Below are 24,866 nucleotides of genomic sequence, written 5' to 3'. Positions count from 1 at the left end.
TAAGGTGTGGAAGTGGAACCTGTAGCCTTGGTCTATGGTTTGCAAAATCCACTTGTCTTTTGTGATAGTGCCAATTTTTCGAAAATAAGGCTAACTTTCCGCCTAAAGGTGCTGTTATTAGCTCCCTGGTAGGCGGTGTCAGAGCCAAGTCACTGTGATTGTCCTGTTGCAGTGGCAGTGGTTGTGTCTGTGCCTCGGTTATTGCCTTGCCACTGTCGTCCTCTGTAGGCACCTCCTCTGGATTGATTTCTGCCTCTAGAGCGCCTATTCCTGCCTCTGAGATTTTGAGGAGTCTGGAAAGGACCAATTTTTGGCAGGCCAGTTCCTGCTAAACCTTGGGGGCTGAACCTGTAAGAAATCCTTAACTGTTTGTACATATTTTGCCTTCTCTTCCATTTTCTTCATTACTTGCTGAGCAGGTGTACCAAATAGACTGGCCTTATCCATAGGAGCATCTAACAGCTTTGCTTTAACATGATCCGGCAAGACCTGTTCTTTCAACCATGCATGTCTTCTTATCACGGTGCCAGTCATGGCTGATCTAAATGAAGCCTCCAGTGCATCATAGCCACATTTTAAATGGTTACTAACCTGCTGAATGTTATTCACCATTTCTAAAACATATTTCTTATCTAAGGAGTCATCAGTGGACAGCTTCTTAGTTAACTGATCAAGCATAAACTCTTGGTATTGGATCATATGAAACTGACAGTTTAAAGCTCTAGCTGAGAGAGTAGCAGAGGTGCAAACTTTTTTCCCCCATCTCTCTAAGGACCTGGATTCCCTTTCAGAAGGAATAGGGTTTTTTGTTGAGGTAGAGGCTACTGCCTTAGGCCCCTGGGATATAGTCTCAGGATCTGCAAGTGGGGCCTTGTATAGGTGGTGATGAGTGTCTGGCACCCTGTAAAATCTGTCTGGTTTGGCAGGGGCTGGAGGTAAAGTATCAGGAGCAGTGCAAACATCATTAAATGCATCATCCACAACAGGCAGTACTGGAGGTATAGCTAAGGGCCTATGTTGTGGTAAGTGCAGAAATGTCCTAAGCCTTTTTCTGGAATCTGAGAAATCTTGTCCCTGCCATTGGAATTGTTCTCTCATGGCATGTAAGGTTTCCCCAAAGGAAAATTCCTCTGGTGGAGAGGCAGATGGAATGGATTCCTCAGCATCGGAATCTTCATAAGTAGAAAAAGGAGCCTCTGGCTGATCTGTAATGTCAGAGTCATCCGAAGAATCATTAGAGGACACTGGCTCGGGGGGGGGGGGCTCTGCTCTAGGTCTCTTTTCTGGGGGCTGAGAGGCCCTGTCTGGGTGAGATTGGGATCCCCTAATTAAGGATATTAAATCCTCTGCCAGAGTAAGCATTTGTGAACTAGAAGTGGGCCTGTGTGAGGGGGGCTTAACAGGCACTGATTTAACAGTTTTGGCTGCTTTAGCCCTGGCAAAGGCCTTAATAGACATGGCTGCAGGAGGCCTAGCAGCACCACGTGCTGGGGTAGAGACATCCAAAGGAATGGTGTCTGATAATTCACTAGGAACCACAGTAGTAGGCAAAACTTCTGAGGCCGATTCAACTAAGGTAGCAGGAGCCTCACTAGTAGTCATGGATTCGCTGAAGATTGACCGGTTTTCGGTTTCGGCCGAAACAGACACTCATGCTTGCTTAACCGTGGTTTCGGCGAAACCGCGGACCGCGAGTGTCGGTCTTTTCTTTGCGTTTTTAACAATTTGGGTAGTCGGAGGATCCGGCGGCATAATGTACGCAAAATCTGAGCCGAAAAACTGTTCAGCAAACTCCGACGCCTAAGCGTTCGTCGGTTGAAGGAAGCACAGGCCGAACAGGCTGCTACGTCGTGGTCTGGGCCTAAGCAAGGCAGTCAGTAAGAGTGGAAATCTTTATGAGGTATTTGTTTCCCACAAGTTAAACAGTTATTGACTTTTTCTGACATCGGCTGAGGCAAGAAAGAGTCCCCAACGGGTACTTAGCTTTTAGAAGTCTTCGAAGTAGTATTCGGTAGTAGTAATCTCTGGATCTGACCGACCGGCACTTGCGAACAGCTTCTGCTTCGGGCGCCGCGCGGCAAGAAAGACTGAGGAAAATGGCGTTGGCTGATTCCTTTATACCCGAAGACCAGCAGAGATGACGTCGGGTGAAGTGCGACATCAGCCGAAGCCGGACCCAGACTTTGGAATCCGGCCGACCGAAGGGCTGCCTGACGACAGGACAACCCATTTGTTATGACTGCAGATGCATCCTTGAAGGACATCCAGGGGCCTGTGCTGAGGCAATAAAAGGAAATCTGAGCCTTTTCTTGGATTCTGAATAATCCTGGCTCTCCCAATGGAAATACTCCCTCATGGTGTGCAGGGTTTCCCCAAAAGAATAATCCTCAGGTGGTGAGGCTGAAGGTATGGACTCTCTTGCATCAGAATCCTCACAGGGAGGAAGAGAATATCCCTGATCAGAAGAGGAATCAGAGGAAATGGAAACCTGATCAGAGGAATCAGTGTCTTGCCTAGGCCTTTTGTCAGGAGGGGGATGGGAACCCCTGATTAATTAGGTCTTCGGCCATTTTAAGCATCTGTTTCTTTGGCATGGATGACTGTTCTAGAGAATGCTGTACTTGTTTCCTTGTCTTTAATGCTGCTTTTGACTTTGCCTTCGCTGCTGTAGTATCCTTAATTGTAAGCTGTGAAGGTCTGAAAACACCCTCAGAAGCAGATGCCTGCTCAGCGGCTCCGGACCCATTTGAGGGTATAGTTTCCGTAGGCCCAATACCTCGAGTTTCCACAGGCCTTGGTGTCTCCACGTGGCTGTCGGTTATGGCCTGTGGCTCTGAGGTAGCGGGTGTCAGGGGCTGCGAAAGCGCCTCACTGAGAACCGGTGACTGGCGTAGAAGAGGCTTGGTCGGTTTTGGACCTCTGCTGCCTGTCTTTTTTCGTCTTTGCGTTTTTTGTAAATTCCGGTCGGTTGCTCCAACGGCATTATGTAATTAAACCTTTGGCCAAAATAATGTAAAGCAAAATCAAACCGACGTTTAATAGTGCGTTTATTGAATCCAACACAAAACCGACTAGTAACGTCGTGGTCAGGGCCTAGGCAAGGAATACAGTAAGAGTGAAAATACTTATGAGGTATTTGCTTCCCACAAGAAACACAATTATTAACTTTTACTGACATCGGTCTGGAGCAAGAAAAAGTTTCCCCAATGGGGTACTTAGCTTTACTGAAGACTTCGGTTCTGAAACTCAATTTTGGAAATTTTGAAAATCTCAGGAGTCTGCCGACCGGCACTTACGAACTGCTTTTGCTTTGGGCACCGCCCGGCAAGAAAGACTGAAGAAAATGGTGTCTGTTGCAACTTTTATACCCCTGGCGCACTGACGTCAGGGAAGAAGTGACAGCAACAGACGCCGGACCAAGACTTTGGAACTCGGGCCGACTGCAGGTCGCCTGCCAGCAGGATAACCCAAGTGTAATGACTGCAACAGTGAAACATGAACACCTGGTCTGGAAATGCTGATGAGTTGGAAAGTAAGACTTCAGTGTGGGGGTCTAGGTCCTCACTTGAACAGTTTTATGAAATTACAACATGCAGAAGGGCACAAAGTCTTCCACCATTCCATGGACTATCATACAACCCATTCAGTTCATAAGACTATAATTGATGTCAGGGATGTGTGAATAATGGAACTGTTGCTCATGAACAAAAGTGACTGAAAGTGATGAAACAATGCAAATATCCATGTCCGTATAATGGAGCTTCTCTCTCCAGGCCTCCGTTGAAAAATGGCACTGCTCAGACTTCCCTGACAACAGCCAAATAAAAAACACGCACAGAACAAAATACAGCAGCAAATTTGGAGAACAAGTGAAAGTTAACACAACATGCATCCATCTGCATTCAGTGTTGCAAGAAATAAAGATGGTGTGTGAATATTTCATACCAATATATGCTGAAATCCAAGAGAAAGGGCATCCACCTGACTGCAAGTTGGCATGTTGCAAAATCTCTAGAAGTTGGGTCAGACACTGGGTTTTCTGACAAACTGCAAAAAGTTATCACTACTGCAACAGTAGAAAAAAACTATGTATCAGTAATTTCAGGTAGTACATACAAAGCTAACAGAAGCAACTCACTGCAAGGACAGTACAAATTTGAACACATTAGTCTCCCTGGAGTGTCACTAGTTCACCATCAGCAGAGATACTCCTGTAAAATTATGAGGATGAAGTCCAACATTCAAAAGTATACACAAAAACAATGGATTTCCAGTAATATCTTTATTTCAGAACATGAACTCCATAAACTTTCAAACCATTCTTTAGAATCAAAACCTGGAATATTAAAACAGACAAATTCAACTTTGAATTGCTCACAGAAGCAGTTTTTCCTGAAGAGTGGAATGTGCCAATGTTATTGCAATGAAATCTGTAAGTAAGTCTTAACTATACCGTTCTTCAAGCTGTAGTCGGTCACCTTTGGTAAATCAAAGCTTCTTAATCTGACTAGGAACACTACTAATGCCATCAAAAAATCCCCAGCATCTTTACAAGATCCAAAGTGTAAACTGCAGTGTGAAATCAAGCGTCACTCTAGACTTTGTACTGGGCAAGAAGTCAAAATATTGTTTCAGATATAAATTTTAAAATTATACATTAGCATTACAGTCCACAGCTACCAATCCATACTGCTCAGGACAAACCAACAAGCTTTTCATTCAGTGAAATCTGTGCTTGAGTCAAGTTGGCAAGGTACGTCACCATCAGCAGGTCCTGAAAAGAAAGGAAAAACGTGAGGAAAGAACATTTGACATTTAAACTGCATCACTAACCTAATGTATCCACATACTGTAGCTGCACTTCTTAAAACTCATTAGTATCAATATCAGCTACTGGCTCTTGTGCTCCGTTAAACTGTAGTCCTACTTAGCAGCACACTCATCTACTCCTAGATGTGGAAAACTGACAACCAATTTACCACTGAATCAATTGAGGCTTCTGCACTTACTCTCTCTACTCCCATATTCCAAAAAAAGCAAGTACATGGACACATTCTAAACAGCCCATTTAATGTAAATGGGATTTTGGGGTGGAAATTCAATGAAGGACACTTAATGTTGTAGGACTACCCTTTCATTTAAAAAAATTATACAATAGCACAAAATTAATATCAAGTAATATTTTAGCAAATAGCCTAGAACCAGGAATACTCTAGGGTATGAAGTGAGACACGAAAGCCAAAGCTCCTGTTAGCACTGATCACACCACACTGCAGCTGTTCTTGGTGGCCAGTGTGAAAAAAAAAAAAAAGTGTTTATGATTACAAGGAGAAACCTCATCAACAATGTCTAATACAGGAGGTATAGCCAAAGGCCAAGTAGAAGAAAATCCCCATGCCTCTTTTTGGATTCTGAGAAGTCCCGACTCTCCCAATGAAAATGTTCCCTTAAAAGTATGCAAAGTCTCTCCAAAAGAGTAATCCTCAGGAGGAGAAGCAGAAGGGAGGAATTCCTCTGCATCAGAGTCCTCATAAGGTGGAATAGAAAATTCCTAATCAGAAAAAGAATTAGAAGAAATGGAAACCTGATTTGAAGATTCATAATCAGTGCCTTTGCCTAGGCCTCTTAGCAGGGGGGGGGGGTGTGTGTGTGTGTGTGTGTGTGTGTTGGGAACCCCTGATCAAGGTAAGTAAATCCCCAGCCATTTCAATCATTTGTTTTTTAGGCATAGGGGCCTGAGCTGGTGGCTCATGCGGGGGGGTTTTTTTTTTTTTTTTTTTTTTAGACAGAAGCAGATTTTGGCCTTGTTTTTGATGATGGCGTCAGTTTAATACACAAATGTTGAGGCCTGAAAACACCCTCAGAAGCCGGTGCCTGCTCAGCAGCTCTGGACCCATCCAAGGGAGAGGCATCCATGGGTTCAATACTTGCAGAATCTCACGGCATACCGGATGCTGAATGGGTCTCGACAGAGGCCTGCGACTCAAGTAGCGGGCATCAGGGGCTGTGAAAGCACCTCACTGAGTACCGGCGACTGGCTTAGGAGAAGCTTTGTCGTCTGATTTGGACCATGACAGTGTCTTTTTCGTTGCGTTTTTTGTGAACTCTGGTAGTCGGATTGCTAATCGATGACATTTCAGGATAGTTAAATCTTGAACCAAAATATTTAGAAGCAAAACTGTACAGAGGCTGGATAGTGCGTTGGTTAAATTTAGCACAAAACTGACAGCAAGGCACGTTGTGATCAGGGCCTAGGCAAGGAATACAGTACAAATGAAAATCCTTATGAGGTATTTGCTTCCCACAAGTAATGCAATTATTAACTTTTACTGACATCGGTAAGGAGCAAGAAAAAGTTTCCCCAACGGGGTACTTAGCTTTAGTTTGAAGACTTCGGTTCTGAAACTCGAAAATGAAAATTTCAGAAGTTGGCCGACCGGCACTCGCAAACTGCTTCTGCTTTGGGCACCGCACGGCAAGAGACACTGATTTTTACACATTCGTAGTAAATATAATTAATAGAACTGGTGTTGTGTATGGGGCTTTATGCCAGAACTGCCCGGCTTTCTATATAGGAAAGACAGAGCGTAAACTCAGAACCTGCATTTATGAACACTTATGACATTAAAAAGAAAAAACTGACAAATGCTTTGTTTAGGCACATTCATGAACTCCCAGATAAATCATTTTAAATTTATAGTTATTGAACAAATTAAGCCCAATGTGAGGGGAGGTCCCTGGCAATTGAAATTGGAGGAATAATTATTCTGGATACACCATTTAATAGCTGTTGGATGGCCTGGATTAAAGGCTTTATTGAGATAATTTATTGGCAAGGCCTTTTTCTAGATTTATATTTATATGTTTTTTATATGTATATGCATACATCTACATGTGCAGTTTCATATGGCTTTTTGCATGTACATGTTTTAAATGGGGTTGTAATGTAGGGATTTTATAATGACATTTCTTTAAATGTTAATTGAGGAACTGTCAGACCTTGGCTCCTTTTTAAAAATGGTAAGTGGGTTGTTATACTTTGTCTGACGAAGTCTTGGTATTATCCAAGATGAAAGCGCTATGCCTCTCCATTTTTCTACACTTTTTTGGTGCATTTGCTTTGCTTGTAGGTATATATTTTTGTGTTTAAATGTATTTATATATTTTGCTCCTCATTTGGGGGCACCTGACATCCGGGGCAAGAAAAACTGATGTAATGGCGTCGGCTGCATGTTTTACACCCCTAACGACCCGACATCATGGAAGAAGGGAAAGCAACCGACGTAGGACCCAAGACTTTGTTAATCAGGCCGACTGAGGGCAACCTGCCAGCAGATTACCCAAATGTAATGACTGCAACAGTGAAACAAAGAACATCCCTTCTGGCTGAGGTGATGGTACCAAGAGTTTAGTCTTCCAAGTGCAGTGTTGGGAGGGTGCAGTCTCTGGCTGGTTCAAAGGGTAGTAGAATCAATTTTTCTAAGACAAAGTTTAGATCCCAAGGGGGCAGAATGGGGTTCCTTGGGGGCCTGAGACACTGCCCCTCTCAGAAAGAGTTTGACTTTTAATGTAGATGGTAAAGATTGTACTACTGGCAGGCATGCTGAGATGGCAGATAGGTGAATTTCAATGAAAGAATAAGTGTCTAGATTTCATAAGGTCACAGGTAGAACAAGACCACTGGGGTGGGGGAGGTTGGGGGCACTGTCATCAGTGGTTGTAAGCTGTTTTTCTGACAGCATAAGAAAAATCTCTTCCACTTTGACAGGTAAGATTTTCTAGTAGCTGGTTAAGACTTTCTAGTAGCTAGTTTTCTGGCCTCCACCCAAACCTGATCACACCCTCTGTGTACAAGTGTCTGAAGGAAATAAACACCCTATCACACACAAAGTGAGATTCAATGTGGACAGTTGGGAATGTGAGTGTTCCCTTGTCCTGTGTGAGCAGGTCCATTCACTGGGGTAACCTGTGGTGACTGCCCTTGGATTGTTGAAATAGGGGGAACCAATACTGCCCTGGCCAATAGGGAGTCACCAGCAAGATTTGAGGGTGTTCCTTCTGAATTTTCATCAAGACTCTTTGAATGAGAGGGAAAGTACAGTTGTGTACCTACCATAAATTAGAGTGTATTCACTGTTGCAGTCATTACACTTGGGATTATCCTGCTGGCAGGCTGCCCGCAGTCAGCCCGAGTTCCAAAGTCTAGGTCCTTAGGCACAAGCAAATACACCACAGAGGTAGTATAGGATAAAGTGGTAGAGATAAGTTCAGCTAGATCAGAGGGGATGGAGGGAGGGTAACCTGGACTGCAGCAGGGTGAACACTAACATTTATGGTAGGTACAAAACTGTACTATGTTCATCGTGTTACCCTGCTGCAGTCATCACACTTGGGTTGAATCCCAAAGCTAAGAATGGGAGGTGGAGTCAAACAGGGTTAGAAGAAGCTAGTAGGCCCTGCAGAACTGCAGTGGCAAAACCAGCTCTAGTCTTAAGAGTATAGAGGTAAGTGATGGTGTTTGGTGAAAGTGTGCACTGAACTCCAAGTAGCAGCTTCCAGAATATCCTTGGTTGGCACTTCCTTGAGAAAGGCTGCTGATGTAGCTGTAAGCCCTGGTGGAGTGGGACCTAATGTTAGCAGGTACTGGTTTCCCATGATGTGAGTAGCAGAAACGTATGCAATGCCCTATCCATTTTGAAATGGTCTGTTTTGAGTTAGCTTTTCCTTGTGAGCCTGTAGCATAGGCTACAAAAAGCTGGTCAGTTTTTCTGAAAGCCTTAGTTTTATCCAAGTAGTAAAGTAATTGCCTGTGAATGTTTAAAGAGTGCAGTAGTCTTTCTCCTTTGTTCTAGGGGTTTGGGAAGAAGGTGGGCAAGTGAATGGTTTGGTTTAGGGCCACACTGGTTACCACCTTTGGCATAAAGGAAGGATTAGTTCGTAGAGAGAGACTGTCTTGAGAAATGATGAAAGGTTCCACTGCCATTAGTGCCTGTAGCTCTGAGACTCTTCTAGTGGAGGTTATTGCCAATAGTAAGGCAGTTTTCCATGAAAGAAATTTTAAATCAGCTGAAAAAGCTGGTTCAAAGGGCAGCAGTGTAAGCTTTTCCAGAACAAAGTTGAGATCCCAAGTAGGTGCTGGAGCTCTCCTTGGCGGTCTTAAGTTCTTAGCCCCTCTGAGGAACTGTCTTGGGAGTGGATGTGAAAATAAAGGAGGATCCGTGCTGAAATTGCCGAGGCGTGGATCTTAATAGATGAAAAGGAAAGTCCTTTGTGTAACATCTCAGTTAAATATTGTAGAATCTGAGGGATGTTTGGATCAAGGGGGTTTAGGCCTTTAGCCTGGTTCCAGGCGCAAAATCTTTTCCATTTGTCTGAATAGGTTTTCCTGGTGCTGGGCCTCCTGGCCTCCAGAATGACATCCATAACAGCTCTGGATAAAGGTGTTGGCTGGTTGTTTAAGTAATTTGCCATGCAGCCAGGTTTAAAGTCTTGAGCTGGCTGTGTAGAATCTGATGGTCCCGCTGGGTGAGCAGGTGAAAAATTTGTCGCAAAATTCATGGTGGGCCATGTTCCTCAGAATTGGGTACCAATGCTGGCGTGGCCAGTCCGGTGTAACGAGTATCATTTGTGGCCTTTCTAATCTGACTTTCAGCAGTACCTTTGCTAGAAGAGGCAGTGGAGGGAAGGCATACACTTGTTCATGTTTTCCAGCTGAATGAGAGGGCGTCCACTTTCCAAGCTAGTGGATGAAAGGTCCTTGTGCAAAATTTTTGAAGTTGGTGGTTGTGGGGGCTTGCAAACAGATCTATGTCTGGGCGTCCCCATTTTTGAACTAACATTGCAAATACTTGTGGATCTAGTTTCCATTCGTGTGGATCCATGACGTTTCTGCTTAGGTAGTCTGCCAATGTGTTTTTCTTTCCTGGCAGGAATTATGCTTGTAATTGAACCTGGTAAGAGTGCAGTGTTCCACAAGGTCATTGCTTGCCTGCACAGAGGGTAGGAATGTGTGCCCCCTTGCTTGCTTATATACCACATAACTGTGGTATTGTCCGTCTATTAGTAGTTGTCCTGGGTGTAGAAGGTCCTTGAAAGCTGTTAGGGCATTCTGCACTACTAGCATTTCTTTTTGATTGATATGCAGGTGTCTCTGATCTGTAGTCCATTTGCCCTGAATGCACTGCCCTGCCATGTGTGCTCCCCCAGGCATAGTCCAATGCACCTGTTGTCAGTTTGCCTGGCTGTGGGGTAAGGTGATGAAAGGCTGACCCTTGTTGAGGTGACATGCCTGTGCCCACCATAGAAACTCCTGTTGAAGGCAGGGAATGAGTGGTATCATTGTTTCCAAGCTGTGGCTGTGCTGAGTCCATACACTTTTCAGGTACCATTGTAATTTCCTCATATGCAGTTTTGCAAATAGTAGCAGTATGCAAGATGCCATGAATCCCAAGGCATGCAGAATTTTTCTTGCAGGGAGTTGGGTCTTTGTTGCCATTCTGAAATATTGAATCAGCTGTCGTTTGTCTGGCGTGAGATAAGCCATCTGGGCAGTTTTATTCAAGCTGGCACCCAGGAATATGTTTTGAGAGGGCACTATTTTTGATTTCTTTTCGTTTACTGTGTACCCTAGGCAACTTAGAAGGTGTTTGACAAACGCCAGATGCTTTAAAAGAATGTCCTTGCTTTCTGCTTGAATAAGGCAGTCGTCCAGGTATGGGTATGCAATTACTGGTGCCAGGCATTTTGTGAAGACCCTGGGTGCAGTAGAGAAGCCAAAGGGCAGTGCAGAGAATTGATAATGTGTTGAAGCTGCAATGAAGCTGAGGTATCTTCTGCAATTTTGTCTGATAGAGACATGCAGGTATGCCTCCTTGAGGTCCAAAGTGACTAGCCAAGCATTCTTGCCCAGCATGGGAAGAAGCTGCTGTAGTGTTAGCATCTTGAATTTTGGTACTTGCAGATAGGTGTTCAGAATTGAAAAATCCAGAATGGGTCTCCACGCTTTGTCCTTTCTTGGGACTAGGAAGAGTCTTGAGTAAAATCCTTGTCCTTGCTCCTGTGTAGGTACCTGTTGAATGGCTCATGTTCCTGAGTGCTGTCATTTGTTTTTGTGCCTCTGCCCATTGATTTGGTGGCAAGTTTGGCATTCCTTTGATCCTTGGTAAGGTATGAAAATGGAATCTCTATCCTCGAGAGACAATGTTTAGAACCCATTTGTCTTTTGTGATGATGTGCCAGTTGTCTGCAAAAAATGCTAGTTTTCCTCCCAAGGGAGTTGCCAGGAGAGATTTGCTTGGTAGTTTGAGGATAGAGTCATTGTGTTTGTCTTCTGCTAGCTTGGGGCCTGTCTTCTCCTCCATTCTGGGTAGCAGAACCCCATTGGCGAGGTTTGTAAGGGCCCTGTGACTGGCCTCTGCCCCTTGAGCGTCTGTATTTGCCCCTCTGTGATCTGTCTGAAGCTGGAAAGAACCAGTTTTTTGTTGGCCAATTTCTGCTGAAACGAGGGGGTTGTACCTGCAAAAAATCCTTTACTGTCTGCATAGACTTTGCCTTATCCTCCATTTTCTTTAAAACCTCTTCTGCTTTGACACCAAATACATCCTGTTGTAAAGGTGCAGCCAATAATTTTGCTTTAACATGGTCAGGGAGGGTTTGTTCTTTTAACCAAGCATGTCTACGTATGACAGAGCCAGTAACAGCTGCTCTACAGGAAGCTTCCAATGAATCAAATCAGCATTGTAAAGTATGTTTGCCCACCTGTTCAGCTGCATGCAACAGATCCTGCATTTCCTTGAATTCAGGCTGTTCTGAATGTGTGCTCATTTTTTGTTTAACTGAGACATCAGGAACTGATGATATTTCAACATGTGAAACTGGCAATTTAATGCTCTCATAGCCAGAGTTGCTGAGGTGTATATTTTCTTTCCCCATCTATCTAAGGCTCTGGAATCCCTTTCAGAGGGCACAGGATTTTTAGCCATAGAAGCTTTTGCTCCCTTAGGACCCTGGGAAATTGTTTCTGGGTCAGCTACAGGGCTTTTATAAAGGAATTTGTGTGAATCAGGTACTCTGCAGTATCTGTCTGGTTTGGCTGGAGCAGGAGGTAGAGAGTCTGGATTTAAACTGGACTCAAGTAAACATCATCCACAATATGTAAAACAGGAGGGATAGCAAGAGTTCTGTGCTGGGGTAGTAAAAGGAACTCTCGGAGCCTTTTCTTAGAATCTGCGTAATCCTGGCCTTCCCAGTGGAAATGTTCCCTCATGGTATGTAAAGTTTCCCCAAAGGAGTAGTCTTCAGGGGGAAATGCTGAGGGAATAGAATCTTCAGCATCAGAATCCTCATAAGGTGGAAAAGTGTAATCCTGTTCCTCAGAAGAATCTGAGGAGAGAAAAACCTGGTCAGAGGATGCATAATCCTCGTCTTGGTCTTTTATCAGGAGGGGGATGGGAACCCCTGATAAGGGTAATCAAATTTTCAGCCATTTTAAGCATCGGTTTCTTAGGCGTGGGGCCTTGAACTGTAGACTGATGTACAGTTTTCTTTGGTTTTAAAGGAGTTTTAAGTTTAGCATAAGATTTAATGGCGAGTGTAGTCTGTCTGAAGACACCTTCTGCAACAGAAAGTGTTTCCGTTGCACTGGTGTCTAGTTCTACTCCGGTGTCGGTAGATGGCTGCGTTGGCCTAGTAGACTCCGCTTGGGAATCCGCAGCTGTCTGGGGTTCCAGTTCTGCGGTAGTCAGGGGCTGCGTAGGCGCTTCACTGAAATCCGGAGAACCGGCGACAGGCCCTAGGCTGCCTGTCCTTATCCTTGTGCTTTTTATGAATGTCAGTAGTCGGCTGCTCCGACGGCATGACAATTAAATTTCCTACCAAAGTAATGCTGTGCGAAGTCAAAACGGCGTTTGATAGTTCGTTTATTAAACCTAGTGCAAAACAGACAACCTGTGAAGTCGTGGTTTGGGCCTAGGCAAGGAATACAGTAGGAATGGAAGCCCTTATGAGGTATTTGCTTCCCACAAGAAATGCAATTGTTAACTTTTTCTGACATCGGACTGAGGCTCAAATCGAAAATCTAAGGTGCCGACCGACACTTGCGAACTGCTTCTGCTTCGGGCACCGTGCGGCAAGAAAGACTGAAGAAAATGGCGTCTGATGCCTCTTGTATACCCCTGGCGCACTGACGTCAGGGAAGGAGACAGCAACAGACACTGGACCAAGACTTTGGAATTCGGGCCGATTGCGGGACCGCCTGACGTCAGGATAACCCAAGTGTGATGACTGCAGCACATCAGTACTATGCTCGTGTTTCATTGTTTCAGTCATTACACTTGGGGTGAATCCCAAAGCTGAGGTTGGGCGGCTGGGTCTAAATTGGATTTGGAGAGGCTACCAGGCCCTGCAGACCTGCAGTGGCAAAGCCTGCTCTGGATTTAGAGTAGAGGTAAGTGGTAGTGCTTGGTGAAAGTGTGCACTGAACTCCAGGTTGCAGCTTCCAAAATGTCTTTGGTTGGTACTCCTCTGAGAAAGGCTGAAGTGGCTGCTGCTCTTGGTGGAATGTGGTCTAATGCCCCTAGGCACTGATTTGCCGTGTTGTGCGTAACAAAGCGGATGCAGTGTCCTATCCATTTTGAAATTGTCTGCTTATTGATGGGCTTTCCTTGTGATCCTGCAGCATAGGCTACAAACAATTGCTCAGTTTTTCTGAAAGCTTTTGTTTTGTCCAAGTAGAATCGTAGTGGTCTGTGTATATCCAAATCATGCAGAAGTCTCTCCTTTATTCTGGGGGTTTGGGTAGAAAGTTGGTAAATGAATGGTTTGGTTCAGAGCCACATTGGAAACCACTTTTGGCATGAATGTTGGGTTTGTCCCAAGAGAAACCCTGTCCTGGTGAAAAATGAAAAGTCCCACAGCCATTAATGCCTCTAACTCTGAGACTCTTCTTGCTGAAGTTATTGCTAGGAGCAGAGCAGTTTTCCATGATAAGAATTTTATATCAGCTGTGCTGGCTGGTTCAAAAGGAGGCAGTGTGAGCTTTTCTAAAACAAAATTGAGATCCCAAGTTGGTACTGGTGCTCTCCTTGGGGGTCTTATGTTTTTGCCCCTCTGAGGTACTGTCTTAGTAGAGGATGTGAAAAAATAGGAGGTTCCGTATTGTAACGGGCTGAAATGGCAGAGGCATGGATTGTAATTGATAAGATAGGCCTTTGTCCAGCATCGCAATTAGGTATTGCAAAATCTGAGGTATATTTGGAGCTAGTGGTTCGAGCCCTTGTGCCAGATTCCAAGCACAGAATCGCTTCCATTTTTCTGCATAAGATTTCCTAGTGCTGGGCCTCCTGGCTTCTAAAATGACATCCGTAATAGCTTTAGAGAGAGGTGCAGTCTGAGTGGCTACATTACCTGCCATGCTGCCAGATTTAAGGTTCTGAGTTGACTGTGCAGAATCTGATTGTTTTGTTGAGTCGGAAGATGAGGAATTTGAGGTAAAGGCCAGGCTGGGCCTTGAGACAAGCTCTTTAGGATTGGATACCAGTGCCAGCGTGGCCAGTCTGGGGCAATCAGAATCATTTTGGCCCCTTGTCTGACTTAGGGGCACCCTGGTAAGTAGAGGCATTGGAGGGAAGGCATAGACTGTCAGGGTTTTCCAACTGAATGATAGAGCATCCACTTTCCATGCTTGAGTGATAAGTTCTTGTGCAGAATTTCTGTAGTTGATAATTGTGAGGGGAGGCAAAAAGATCTATGCCTGGGCGTCCCCATTTCCTTGTTTTCATGCTGAACACCTATGGATTTAGTTTCCATTCGTGAGGGTCCATGAGATTTCCGCTTAATCTGCCAGTGTATTTTTTGTTCCTGGCAGGAATTGTGCCTGCAGATGTACTTGATAGGTCAGTGCTGTGTTCCACAAAGTCATGGCTTGCCTGCATAGGAGGTATGAATATGTGCCCCATTGCTTATGTACCACATTAACTGTGGTTAGTAGTTGTCCTGGATGTAGTAGGTCCTTCAAAGCTGTCAGGGCATTCTGTACAGCTAGCATCTCTTTCTGATTGATGTGAAGATGCATTTGTTCCTTGGGCCACGTGCCCTGAATACATTTTCCTGCCATATGTGCCCCCAGGCATAATCCGATGCATACGTTGTTATTGTCTGCCTGGCTGTGGGTAAGGTGAAAGGCTGTCCCTTGTGGTGACAGGCATGGGGCCACCATTGAAACTCCTGCTGTAGGCAGGGAATTAAAGTTATGATTGTCTCCAGGCTCTGGCAATGTTGAGTCCAAACTTTAGATACCATTGTAGTTTCCTCATATGTAGTCTTGCATATGGAATAAGTAGAATGCAGAACGCCATGAAGCCCAGGGCCTGCAGAATTTTTCTTGCAGGGAGCTGGGTCTTTGTTGCCATCATTTGAAAGTAAGGAGTCTGTTGCCTTTGTCTGGCGTGAGATAAGCCATCTGGACAGTTGTATTTAAGCTTGCACCCAGGAATATTATCTCTTGAGAGGGCACTAGTTTTGATTTATTTTCGTTTACTGTGTACTTAGGCAAATTAGTAATCTTTTTACAAACGCCAGATGCTTTAGAATAATGTCCTTGCTCTCTGCATGAATATGGCAGTCCAAGTAGGGATATATTTGAATTCCTTTTTGTCTGCAAAATGCAATTACTGGTGCCAGGCATTTTGTGAAGACCCTGGGCGCAGTAGATAAGCCAAAGGGCAGTGCAGAGAATTGGTAATGCATTGAGCCTGCTATGAATCTGAGGTATCTTCTGCAAGTTTGTCTGATTGGGACATGCAGGTATGCCTCCTTGAGGTCCAAAGTAACTAGCCAAGCTTTCTTGCCCAGCATGGGTAGAAGTTGCTGTAGAGTTAACATTTTGAATTTTGGAACATCCAGTAAAGTATTTAGGATTGACAGGTCCAGTATTGGTCTCCAGGCTTTGTCCTTTCTGGGTACTAAGAAAAGTCTTTAGTAAAAGCCTTGCCCCTGTTCTTGCTGTGGTACTCTGAATAGCTCCCATGTCCATGAGAGCAGAAATTTGTTTTTGTGCCGCTGCCCATTGGTTTTGTGGCAGGTCCGGCATATCTTTTGATTTTGGAAGCGTGTGAAAGTGGAACCTGTAACCCTGAGAAACACTATTCAGTACCCATTTGTCCTGGGTGATTATATGCCAATTTTTTGAGAAAAGTGCTAGCTTTCCCCCTAGGGGTGCTGCCAAAAGATAAGTGCTTGGCATATGTAGAGGGAAGTCATTGGGACTGTTTCCTATAAGGTTGTGATTTGTCTTCTCCTTTGGGGGCTGAAGCACCCCATTGTTTGGATCTGTAGGAGCCCTGAGGCTGAGATCTGCCTCGTGGGCGTCTGTATCTGCCTCTGTGACCTGACACCGGAGAGAACCAATTTTTTGAAGGCCAGTTTCTGCTAAACCTAGGTGGTTGAACCCGTAAGAAATCCTTTACTGTCTGCATAGATTTTACTTATCCTCCATTTTCTTTAACACCTCTTCTGCCTTAACACCAAAGTACATGCTGTAGTGGAGCATCTAATAATTTTACTTTAACATGTTCAGGTAAACTTTGTTCTTTCAACCAAGCATGCCTTCGAATAACAGCCTGTAACTGCGGCTCTACAAGAAGCCTCTAATGAATCAAAACCACATTGTAGAGTATGCTTTCCCACTTGTTCAGCTGCATGCAATAAATCATGCATTTCCTTACTGTCAGGACTTGAGTTTGAAACCATTTTCTGTTTTAACAAGGACATGAGGGTACTGTTGATATTTAAGCATATGAAACTGGCAATTTAAAGCCCTTACAGCTGAAGTAGCACAAGTGTAAACTTTTCCCCCATCTATCCAGGGCTCTGGAATACCTATCCGAGGGAACAGGATTTTTAGCAGTGGAAGCCTTAACCCCTTTAGGACCCTGAGAAATAGTTTCTGGATCTGCAGCAGGGTTTTTGTAAAGAAATTTATGAGAGTCAGGGACCCTGTAGTGCTCGACTGGTGCAGGGGGTAAAGAATCATGAGACAGACTGGATTCAGAGAAAACAATATCAACCACAAGGGGAATAGCCAGGGGCCTGTGCTGAGGCAATAAAATAAAGTCTCTGAGCCTTTTCTTGGATTCTGAATAATCCTGGCTCTCCCAATGGAAATGCTCCCTCATAGTGTGCAGGGTTTCCCCAAAAGAATAATCCTCAGGCGGAGAGGCTGAAGGTATAGACTCTTCTGCATCAGAATCCTCATAGGGAGGGAGGGAATATCTCTGATCAGAAGAGGAATCAGAGGAAATAGAAACCTGGTCCGAGGAATCAGTGTCTTGCCTAGGCCTTTTGTCAGGAGGGGGATGGGAACCCCTGATTAAAGTAATTAGGTCTTCGGCCATTTTAAGCATCCGTTTCTTTGGCATGGATGACTGTTCTGGAGAATGCTGTACTTGTTTCCTTGTCTTTAATGGTGTTTTTGACTTTGCCTTGGCTGTTGTAGTGGGCTTAATTGTAAGCTGTGAAGGTCTGAAAACCTCCCTCAGAAGCCGATGTCAGCTCAGCAGCTCCAGACCCATCTGAGGGAATAGTTTCCGTAGGCCCAATACCTTAAATTTCCACAGGCCCCGGTGTCTCCATGTGGCTGTCTGATACGGCCTGTGGCTCTGAGGTAGTGGGTGTCAGGGGCTGCGAAAGAGCCTCACTGAGAACTGGCAACTGGCCTAGAAGAGGCTTTGTCGGTTTTGGACCTCGGATGCCTGTCATTTTCTTTGTCTTTGCGGGGGGTTTTTTTTTTTTTTTTTTTTTTTTTAATAAATTCCGGTCGGTTGTTCCGACGGCATTATGTAATTAAACCTTCGGCCAAAGTAATGTAAAGCAAAATCAAACAGACGTTTAGTGCGTTTGTTGAATCTAGCACAAAAACGACAACTAGTAACGTCGTGGTCAGGGCCTAGGCAAGGAATACAGTAAGAGTGAAAGTCCTTATGAGGTATTTGCTTCCCACAAGAAATACAATTAACTTTTACTGACATCGGCCTGGTGCAAGAAAAAGTTTCCCCAACGGGGTACTTAACTTTATTGAAGACTTTGGTTCTGAAACTCAATTTCAAAAATCTCAGGAATCGGCCGACCGGCACTTGCGAACTGCTTTTGCTTCGGGCACCACGCGGCAAGAAAGACTGAAGAAAACGGTGTCTGTTGCATCTTTTATACCCCTGGCGCATTGACATCAGGGAAGAGGCGACAGCAACAGACACCGGACCTAAACCTTGGAACTCGGGCCGACTGCGGGTAGCCTGCCAGCAGGATAACCCCAAGTGTAATGACTGCAACAGTGAAACACTAACATGGGGGGGGGGGGGGGGGGGGGGGTGCACAAGTGTACATCCCCTTCCAAGCGTCTGGGTGGGGTACCCTGTAGCAGAAGGTCAGGAGCTGTCTGTTCATGTGGAATGCAATTCATATTCGAAATACCCCATCAATGGACCTGGCCCCAGAAACACTTCCCAGTTCAGCATCCATTCGTGAGACAGGGTCATGGCCCTGCTTAATGAATCTCCCACCATATTGTCTGTGGAAGGGAGATATACTGCTTGGAAAAAGACTCGTTTCTCCAGAGCAATTTCCTAAGCCTGCAGTGCTAGTCTGCACAAGAGGTAAACCATGTCCCCAGTTTGCTGATGTACCACAGCACAGTGTACCACCTCAGGGTGGCTGGTAGAAGCAGACTCAAATTTTCCAAGGCCAATATCAAGGACCTCATTTCCTTGATATTGATGTGTTTTGTTGAGGGGGGGGGGGGGGGGTCCATGCATTCCTCACTCCATTTTTCTTAAGGCTGCACCCCAGTCTGTGCCTGAAGAATCTGTAAAGAGGTCTTGGTTGGGGGGATCTGGGCTGTACTGGCAGCCCAGGATTTGAATGAATATGGAAGATCCACCACTTCAGTTCCCTGGTTAGGCATGGAAACATGGAGAGCATGAACTCTAGTGGATGTAGGTGTTGCTAAGATATCACTGAACTTCCTCATATGCAGCCCTGCCAGAGGAACCATGGGGACAGTAGAGACCATGAATCCTAGGATTCTGAGGAATTCCCTGGCCGAGATGGTTGAGGAAGGATGTCCTCGAAAAAAGATGAGAACAGCACAATCATTTCTGGTGGTAGGCAAGCCATCATTTCCCTTGTCAGAATCCAACATCCTGGGAACACCTGATCTTGACGGGGTATCTGGGAGGATTTTGTGAAATTCATGGTAAATCCCAGACCTGTCAGAAGGGAGATGGTAAATTGCAGGTGTTGCAAGGCCATGGAACCTGATGTGGCCTGGATAAGGATAGCATCCAGATAGGGGAAAAGTTGTATTCCCTTTGTCCTGGCAAATACCATGACTGGGGCCAGACATTTTGTAAATACTCTTGGGGCTGTAGACTAAAAGGTAAAGCACAGAACTAATAGTAAGAATAATCCACTGAGAAGTGGAGGTAATTTCTGAAAAGTGGATGAATAAGAATCTGCAAGTAGGTGTCCTTTACATCAAAGTATGCTAGGAATGCCTGGGGAAGGATGAGGGGGATAAGGGTAGGGAGAAAGCGCATCCTGAAGGAGGGAACTAAGTCCAAGATAGGCCTCCATGGACCCTCCTTCCTGGGAACCAGGAAGATTCTTGAATAAAATCCCCTACCTCTTACAAGAGATGGGGCCTACTGAATGGGTCTTTCAGCAAGCAGCGCTTGCAGAACTGGTGGGAAAAATGGAATCTGGTGTTTGGGTAGTAGGCGAGGGATGCCTTTGGGAGTGGGTCTGGCCTCGGGTCATGAAGTATCCCGTTTTATGAAAGGGAAGACTCAGGAGTCCTGGGTAACCTTCCAAGCAGGAAGGGAGAGGCACATGGAAAGAGGGGTGTCTTGGTGAAGGGCTTGGTAGTCAGACTACCAGACTTTCCCCTGAAAAAAGACTTGAGGATGGAGTAGAGAAGACAGACCTAGAAGAGGGCCGTTTCCTGTGGTCATTTCTAGGCTTAGCTTGCACTGTCTTAGCTGAAGATTTCAAAGAAAGTTTTTTGCTGGGCAATTCCTTTGAAAGCAAAGAAATGGGGAGACAAATGCTAAATTACTGCAGTTCCTTGTCTTTGGTCTGGACGGCCTTAAAGAGCTCAGCAGCTGCTGAACCAAACAGGTTTTTGTTGTCCAGGGGCACACCCAGGAGCCTGGATTTGATGTCATCAGGGAGGGGTTGCAATCTTAACCAACAGTACCGCCTGACGACAGATCCAGAGGCAACAGCCCTTGCTGATGCTTCTACAGCATCGTAGCTGCATTTGGAGTGTTTGGTCACTTGTGTGCAAGAGTTCACAAGAGAGGAAATATTAGCCTTAGCATGGGAGTCCGGGAGCTCTCAATTACTTAGCCACATCTTTCAAAAGAGCCAAGGAATACTTGTCCATGTGCGTCTGGCAGTTGATGGCCCTTACTGCTAGAGTGGCAGAAAGTACAGTTGTGTACACTTACCATAAATGTAGATGTTAAGAGTGTATTCACTGTTGCAGTCATTACATTTGGGTATCTGCTGGCTCGGCCTGAATTCCAAAGTCTTGGGTTCTGTGTCGGTTGCGGTCTTCTCTTCTCTTCCATGACGTCAGGGGTATAAAACATGCAGCCGACGCAATTTTCTTTAGTTTTTCTTGCCCCCCCAAAAGGTAGCATTATATATTATGACAGGGATGGCGGGAGGGTAATCTGGACTGCAACACTGAATACACTAACATCTACATTTATGGTAAGTGTACACAACTGTACTATGTTCTTTGTGTTTCACTGTTGCAGTCATTACATTTGGGTAGAATCCCAAAGCTATGGTTGGGAGGCTGGAGCTAAACAGCATTAGGTGCGGCTATAAGGCCTTGCAGCATTTCAGTGGCAAAGCTGAGAGGCAAATGGTAATGCTTTGTAAAAGTGTGAACAGAACTCCAAGTAGCAGCCTCTAGAATGTCTTTGGTTGGTACTCCTCTGAGAAAGGCTGTTGAAGTAGCTGCAGCTCTGGTGGAATGAGACCTAATGCCCTTGGGCACAGGTTTACCATGGTGTAAATAGCAGAAACTGATGCAGTGGCTTATCAACTTTGAAATTCTCTGCTTTGAGATAGCCTTTACTTCTGATCCTGCAGCATATGACACTAGTAATTGCTCAGTTTTTCTTAGAGCTTTCACCCTGCAAGTAGAATCTTAGTTGTCTGTGTACGTCCAAGGAATGCAGAATTCTATCCCCTTTCTGTGGATTTGGATAAAAAGTTGGCAGATGAATTGTTTGGTTAGGAGCCACAATGGAAACCACCCTTAAGCATAAAAGTAGGATTTGTCCTCAGACACCCTGTCTGGGTAATTTATTTATTTATTATTTATTGCAGTTGGTTTACCAGGATAGTCCATTGGGCCACAAGGAACCCGTTTTCAATGGAGTCCTGGGGAGAAAAGCTCCAAAAATACATTTTACATACCTACAAACATATATTCACACATACACTCAAAGGTTAACAATAAGGTAAAAAAGCAAAAATGTACAGCTAGATACAGTGTGCAAAAAATGTAATATTAATTTGTACAGACATCCATTTATACATAGTAGTTAGGAAAAACTTAGTCACTAGAAAGTTAGAGGAGATTCAGTGAGATGATGAAGTGGTGGAAGAAGAGAATCATTGGACTTACCTAATAATTTCTGTAGAAATTTAGGTATAGTAAGATGTAGCAGAGTATGGAGGGAGATAGAGGAGAAGAGTAGGTTATGTAGGGTGGGAGCAGGAGCATTCCCACTGAGATGCTAGGTATGTATAGAGAGATTTTTTGAAAGCAGAGTGATTAGAGGTGGTACGTATGAGTGAAGGAAGGGAGTTCCAGATGCGAGCTAGGGTGAAAGATAGAAGGTTTTGCCTGGGGGATATGTCGGTTTATGGACTTTGAGCAGGTTTTGATTGTTTGATCTTAATACTCTATTGGGTAGATGCATATTAAATGCAGAAGAAAGGGAAGGACAGAGGGAGGGGTTGAGAATAAGCTTGTGGGCTAGAGTTAGCTGAGTGTAAGTGAGTTGATTGGGAAGTTCTAGCCATTTTAGTTTCTGGAGGGAAAAGCAGTGGTGAGTGGAAGATTTGTGGCTGGTGGCGAATTTTGCAATTTTGTTGCAACAGGAAAGTTGTTTTTTGAGAGAGGATTGAAGATTAGTTAGGAGTGAGGCGCCATAGAGGAGGGAGGGGATAAGGAAGGATGAAGCAAGTGTTATTTTGGTAGCAGAGGTAAGGTAGGCATTTTGTCTATAAAGCATACCAAGTTTTTGGTGGGTTTTTTTGATGTTTTTTTGTAGGTGGGAGGTAAATTTAAGTTGGCTGTCAATTAGTACTCCAAGTAGCTTGGTCTCTGACACTAATTCTAGGGAAGAGTTATCTTGGCTAGTGATTGAAAATGTATTCATGTTGAGATGAGTAGCTTTAGAGGGAGTAAAAATCATTAGCTTGGTCTTGGAGGCGTTAAGAGCTAGGTGATTCTTTAACATCCATTGTTCTGTTATAGAAAAGGCATCTTGAGTTAGTTTTTGAAGTGTAGAGATAGAGGTGGCTGAGCAGATGATGGTGGAATCATCTGCATATTGGATGATGTTTGAGAAAGGGATTGATTTGTGGAAGTCATTTATAAATATGTTGGAGAACAGGTCCTAGAATGGAGCCTTGTGGAACACCTGTAGGGGTATTAAGGAATGAGGAGGTAGTTTTTTTTCCATTTTACTGCTTGTTTCCGGTTGGCTAGGTAACTAGAGAACCATTGCAAGGAAGAAGAAGAAAGGTTAAGTTCTGAGAGTTTAGATATGAGCAGGCTATGTGAGATGGTATCAAAGGCTTTGGAGAGGGTAAAATATGATAAAAGGTTCTACAGCCATTAGGGCCTGTAACACCAAAACTCTTCTTGCTGAATTGCTAGTAGCAGAGCTGTCTTCCATAAGAACTTTATTTCAGCGGTAGCAGCTGGTTCAAATGGAGGCAGGGTGAGCTTTTCCAACACATAATTGAGGTCCCATGCAGGTAATGGTGATCTTCTAGGAGGCCTTAAATTTTTGGCTCCTCTAAGATACTGCTTTAGTAAAGGATTAGAAAAGCTTGGTGGTTCTGCATTGTAATGAGCCGAAATGGCAGAGGCATGGATTTTGACTGATGAGAAAGATGGGCCTTTGTCAAGCATCTCAGTTAAGTATTGTAATATCTGAGAAATACGTGGTTCTGCTGCATCAGTTCCTTGTGCTTGATTCCAAGCACAGAATCTCTTCCATTTGTCAGCATAAGATTTTCTAGTACTAGGCCTTCTGGCTTCCAAAATGACATCTATCACAGCTTTACTGACAGGTGTCGTTTATATGATTAGCCATGCTGCCAGGTTCACAGTCTGTAGTTGATTGTGCAGGATCTGATTGTTTTGCTGGGGCAGTAGTAGTGGTCTTTGAGGCAAGGTCCAAGCTGTGTATTGAGACAAGTTCCTTAGGATTGGGTACCAGTATTGGCGGGGCCGGTCCAGGGCAATTAATATCTTTGGCCTCATTTGTCTGACTTTTAGGAGGACCTTGGGTAGAAGAGGCAAAGGAGGAAAGGCTTAAACTGATGGGTTTTTCCAACTGAAGGTTAGGGCATCCACTTTCCATGCTTGTCTGTGATAAGTCCTTGTGCAGAATCTTTTCAGTTGATAATTTTGAGGAGAATCTTTTCAGCTGATAATTTTGAGGAGAGGCAAATAGATGTCTGGCCTTCCCCATTTCTCTGTTATCATGCTGAAGACTTGTGGATTTAAGTTTCCACTCGTCAGGATCCATAAGGTTTCTGCTTAAATCGTCCGCCAGAGTGTTTTGTTTTCCTGGCAGGAATTGAGCTTGAAGATGTATTTGGTAGGTCGGTGTGTGCCCCCTTGCTTGTTTATATACCACATGACTGTGGTGTGGTCAGTCTATCAGTAGTTGTCCTGGATGAAGTCCTTAAAGGCTGTTAGGGCAATTTGAAAAGCTAGCATCTCCTTCTGGTTGATATGTAGATGCATTTGTTTTGGTGCCCATATGCCCTGAATGCATCTTCCTTGCATGTGGGCCCCCCCCAGGCATAATCTGATGCATCTGTTAAGGTTTGGCTGGCAGGGGGTAGAGTGAAGGGCCATCCCATGTTTTGGTGACAGGCCTTTGCCCACCATAGAAACTTCTGTTGCAGGCAGGGAATAAGAGGAATCTTTGTTTCCAGACTGTGTGAATGTTGACTCCATAAACTTTTTAGGTACCACTGAAGTTTCCTCATATGCAGTCTTGCATATGGAATTAGTAGGATGCAGGATGCCATGAAGCCCAGAGCCTGCAGAATTTGTCTTGCAGAAGACTGGGTTTTTGTTGCCATCAGTTTGAAGTAAGTTGTCAATTGCCTTTGTCTGGCGTGAGGTAAGACATCTGGGCAGTTGTATTCAAGCCTGCACCCAGGAATGTTATCTTAGGGTACCCAGTTGTGATTTCTTTTCGATTGTGTACCCTAGGCATGTTAGAAGCCTTTTCACAAATGCCAGATGTCGAAGAAGAGTGTCCTTGTTCTCTGCTTGAGACAGTCGTCCAAGGATATATTTGTACACTTCTTTGTCTGCAAAATGCAATTACTAGTGCCAGGCACTTTGTAAAGACCCTGGGCGCAGTAGATAAGCCAAAGGGCAGTGCAGAGAATTGGTAGTGCATTAAGCCAGCCTTGAATCAGATCTTCTGCACGACTGTCTTATTGAGACATGCAGGTATGCCTCTTTTAGGTCTAAAGTCACCAGCCAAGCATTCTTGCCCAGCATGGGCAGAAGCTGCTGCAGTATCAGCATTTTG

At 44.5% G+C, this 24,866-nt stretch overlaps 1 protein-coding gene across 1 annotated transcript in view; it reads right to left on the bottom strand.

Moving 5' to 3' along the window:
- Positions 1 to 4,267: 4,267 nt before the first annotated feature.
- EIF3F (eukaryotic translation initiation factor 3 subunit F) overlaps positions 4,268 to 24,866 on the bottom strand; it is a 616,919-nt gene continuing 596,320 nt past the window's right edge. Inside the window, exon 8 of the mRNA XM_044059140.1 lies at positions 4,268 to 4,774. Within this exon, the coding sequence (XP_043915075.1) occupies positions 4,694 to 4,774 (81 nt within the window). The 3' untranslated portion in view covers positions 4,268 to 4,693. The remainder of the gene's footprint in view (positions 4,775 to 24,866) is intronic.

This window comes from Protopterus annectens, chromosome 17.part0, assembly GCF_019279795.1.
Source record: "Protopterus annectens isolate FY-2018-M chromosome 17.part0, PAN1.0, whole genome shotgun sequence".
NCBI lineage: Eukaryota > Metazoa > Chordata > Ceratodontiformes > Protopteridae > Protopterus > Protopterus annectens.
This window is presented reverse-complemented; position numbering and strand designations above follow the sequence as displayed.